The 4261-nt window shown below is 39.0% G+C and overlaps 1 protein-coding gene across 1 annotated transcript in view; it reads right to left on the reverse strand.

The window, feature by feature from the left end:
- Positions 1-3714: 3714 nt before the first annotated feature.
- Positions 3715-4261, reverse strand: part of LOC139725502 (glycogen [starch] synthase, muscle-like) — a 20181-nt gene continuing 19634 nt past the window's right edge. The window contains exon 14 of the mRNA XM_071636589.1: positions 3715-4261. This exon is cut by the window's right edge and continues 70 nt beyond it. Coding sequence (XP_071492690.1) covers positions 4197-4261 — 65 coding nt within the window. The 3' untranslated portion in view covers positions 3715-4196.

Raw genomic sequence — 4261 nt, forward strand, 5'->3', positions numbered from 1 at the left:
AGATTAATAAAAATCTCCCAGTTCACAGAGAGACAAACAAGGTTATACATCACCACCCTCTATATTTTGCCAAAAATATTTAGTGACCATATGAATATCTTCACTCCATCCTGAGCATGAGTAGACACATATCAGGGATGCTTAAAATGCTACTCGTACGCTATCTGACCACTTATTGAAAAACCTTCTTACATTTTAGCAAAATATGCCTTTACATCTCATTTCTTGCCTTGACCCCTCCCTCACTGTGTCACACATGAGGTACATTTCATGCAGAAGAAAAATAATAATGACCACACGCAGAATACGTTGTGGCCTAACCAATAATGTGTATCTCTCATGCAAACAATCTACTACACAAGTACTGGAGCTGATTGGCAAGGAGACGAAAATTCATGTTTGTTTGTTTGTTGCTTTGGCGTGCATTTCTGGGCCCCCATTTCGTAAAAGATGTTGAAAGGATAGCCAAGTTTTGCTGGAATGGCAAGTTCCCATAGCAACAGTCAATCAGTACGCTGGATACTTTGACAGCAGCCATTCCAGCAAGAGTTACAATCATATCAACTTTCTATAGTATGGGCCCTGGATATTTCCTGAGAAATCATATTTGGGGGGGGGGGGGAGAGGGAGGCAGACAAAACTCTTATGAATGCACAATTTGGTACATCTACCAGGGAGGTGAGAACCCACCTCCCTGCATCTACACTGGTTTGCATCATGTCTTTTAGAAATCACACATTTTAACCAAAAGAAAACACAAAACAAAACAAAACCCATTAAATGATGATGACATACTGATAATCTTTCAGCCAAAAACAACATTCCAATCAAGATGAGCCATGAATAAAGAAAAACGACGTAGCAATACAGAAATGAAACAACCCCCTCAGGTAGAGAAAAATTACAGTCATGTTTTCATTCCTTGCATTCTCTGTTGTAACCTTAATTAAATCATGGATTAAAAATCTTTCCAATAAAATCTTAAAAGGCGGTGGGCATGCCAACAACCTTTTCTGCTTCTACACTCATCTTACAATATGTATGCATCAGCCAAGCATCAATGGTGAAATAACCTGGTGAAATAAGACTTGCATACAGCTACAATTTGTAGTTCAATTATCCATCTACACTGAGAAAGGGCCTCACATTCTTCTTTTTCATGCCCTGTCCAAAAAAAAAAGAGGCGTAAATAAAAGGCAAACTTGAAGTGTGACACATTTATGACCATCGACACCGATTCCTAGACTTCAACAATCATAGCTACTTGCATGGGCCATATCAGTTCACCATTGGTACACAATGTATCACACATCTCACTTTCAGAACGGCAGCTTCTGATTGGTCGACTGACGAGGCAGAACAATAGCTCCAGTGACTCCAAAACAAATTCTAAATGTCCACAGACAGAGGTCAGAGTAAAAGGACATTATTGATATAGCAAAATCAGTTTGTAAGGATGGTCGATGAATACAGATAAAGAGTTCTCTAAACACATCCAATTGTTGTTTTTACCTATGACAGTTTCAACAATGCGCTGCCATCTTTCTCAAACCACGGCTAATCGGCAACTGATGTCTGGGACCACCATACAGTGCACTCCCGTTATAACAAAACGAATGCGGCGATAATGAAATTCCGGTTACAACGAAATGAAAATTCAGGCCGCAATATCATCTGATCTATGTGAATTTTGTTTGTTTGTTTGTTTGTTGATTTGTTTGTTATAACGAAATTTTGATATAATGAAAGGAAACTGACAGTCCCGAGGACTTTGTTACAACGGGAGTCCACGGTACTGCTTTAATACAAAGAAAAAAGTGCAGATTATCTTAACATGCACACGCTTGATATGCACTTGATCTTACCGTGTGCACGGTCGGCGAGTGATCTGAATTTGGCAAGGTCTTTGTAACAGTTTCACAATAAACTATTCAGTTATTATTTGACAAACGTAATCTATAATTCGTATCTTTGTGCAAATCTGTAACCAGCATCAATTCCAACAAGCTATGGCCCTTTATATAGCACCACTCTGGCTCACAACATGTCTGGTAGAAGAGTCTGGTCAAGAATTTGAGCTACGACCTGTGCAGCAGTCAATATACTCTATATATTGCCCAATTTTTTAAGCACAATGGTAGCTGGGATGCAAGACATTGTATCTAAGTTACAGGAGGCAATATTCTGGCATGTTATTGGTGTCACAGTTATCAGTCGCCTTGTGAAAATTTACGAAAATGAAACCACCACAAAATACAATGCCATGACAGGAGCTTGCTCATCTATATTGATATTGTGTCACATATGGTGGACACACAGCATCTAATTCACACAAAATGAGAGTGTTACATACAGATTCTGTTGAGGATGTGCCTACACAGTAAAGAGACCAGGGGCTGGTTGCCGTAGTAACAGCCAGGAATCAATCCATCAACTGTGAATCTTCCAAATTGTTGTTGCAGCAACTTCAAATAGGTATTTATAGCTTGCAATGACATCAAAGTAATCCGTGTATCAGTCCCCTGGCATGCATGATTGCTGTTCTACAGTTTCATACGTGAAGCAACAAGGTAACGGAGCATTCACATGACTGCCGCGTCATTTTGAAGTCCTCGCTGGTCATCGAAGTGAACCTATAACCGAAAATGCCTTGCTCTCAATCTTACGTTGATATCACGCTCTCACTACGTGTCTTTACTTCATGATACTTTGCGTGTCTACATGATGTGCTCTCAAGAATATAGGCATATGACTAGACATGTAATAAAAGACATTAAATGTACACAACCCATGGCGCTTGCTGTACGAGTTGTCAATACCAGGAAGAGGAAAAAAAGGGCCACTGTGTCACAATGACTTTCATGAGATGGCAAACTTTTAGGTAGGGATGCAATTTTTTTTGTGTGCTTTAACATTGTTCGCAGAGGCAGACCATGCGCCCCTACAACACAAATTTTGGCAACTCTTCCAGAGGTTTACTCCAAGGCTTCAAGTCGTGATGACAACTCTTTTTGGCACGAATAAACCGTTACTCCTCTGACACCACTAAGAAATCGAGGTTCAGCATGCATTCTTACAAGGTATTGAATGAGGATACAGTACTATCGCTACATATACTACAACTGTATATGTTAGAATATCTTCGGTAAACTCTTTGTGTAGGAGAGGTATATAGGCAATGATCATATATCTCGTCTATTACTATAACAATTATAGTGAGTGTGCCTAAAAGGTAGTAGTCCTCTTTTGGAAAAACACTTTTGGGATCTCTCAAAAGTCACATCAATAGGCTCACTGCAGCTTTAAAAGTATAATCCATACAATAAACATTCGCCACATCGCTCTGTTGGTTTGATAATGTAATCAACTGCAAAAAGTAAAATCTAAGCATACGTAAAAAATTACGCTGGTATAACACCCTAAGGTGTTACACATTGCAAACAAAACACTCATATACAAGAATTGCCATAGATTCCATCGACAAGAATGAGAAATAGGTATTACCCACTTTCACAAAAAATAAGAATAAAAACAAAAAGTTGGCAATTTTCCACCAGCGAGTTGTTGATTTTGCCAATACCAGTCGACTCGCAAAATTTGTGCAAATAGAAATGCCACAAAACGCATCACGTAATTGCAATTCATTCCATTGTTAGGAGTGTTTGTGTGCTGTGAAGCACTTTGAGCACGATGACATGGTAGCACAGCGTGACAGAAAAAAAATGGATACATATTTGTATATACTGTAAAACACAATATTTTCGCGGCATGAAATTTTCACGAACTGGAGCCAACGGCCTTTTTCATGGCACGAAATTTTTGCGAGTTGCCTCTAACATTCAATGCATATAGTGTAAAACACGAACTTAATTTCGCGAATCTTGGCTCTTGCTAAATTTGCGAAATTAAAATACATGCGAATATTCCTCGTTATACAGTACATAAACCTTGCAGTTATCCAATGAGTTTACCGTTGTGTTTTTCCAATAAGGGCTACTACCTTGAAAATGTGTTATGAATTGACTCCTCTCTATTACAACAAAACAATGTACATGATACACATACATTTTTTTTTCTGCAGCTTCATATCAATTTTTTTTTTCAATTCATCATAGGAGGACATATAATAATCAGATGATACATTTTTTTCCCTCGGTGTGTCCATTCGCATCCCCCTCACATCATCTTCCGCGTCGCTAGTGATGACCGTCGAGTTCGTCGGCATCCTCCTCATCGTTGTCCTCGTCCTCGTCGTTGCTGG

Source organism: Diadema antillarum, unplaced genomic scaffold (genome assembly GCF_040938485.1).
Source record: "Diadema antillarum isolate AM-2024a unplaced genomic scaffold, OU_Dant_1.0 seq00000048_RagTag, whole genome shotgun sequence".
NCBI classification, from domain to species: Eukaryota; Metazoa; Echinodermata; class Echinoidea; order Diadematoida; family Diadematidae; genus Diadema; species Diadema antillarum.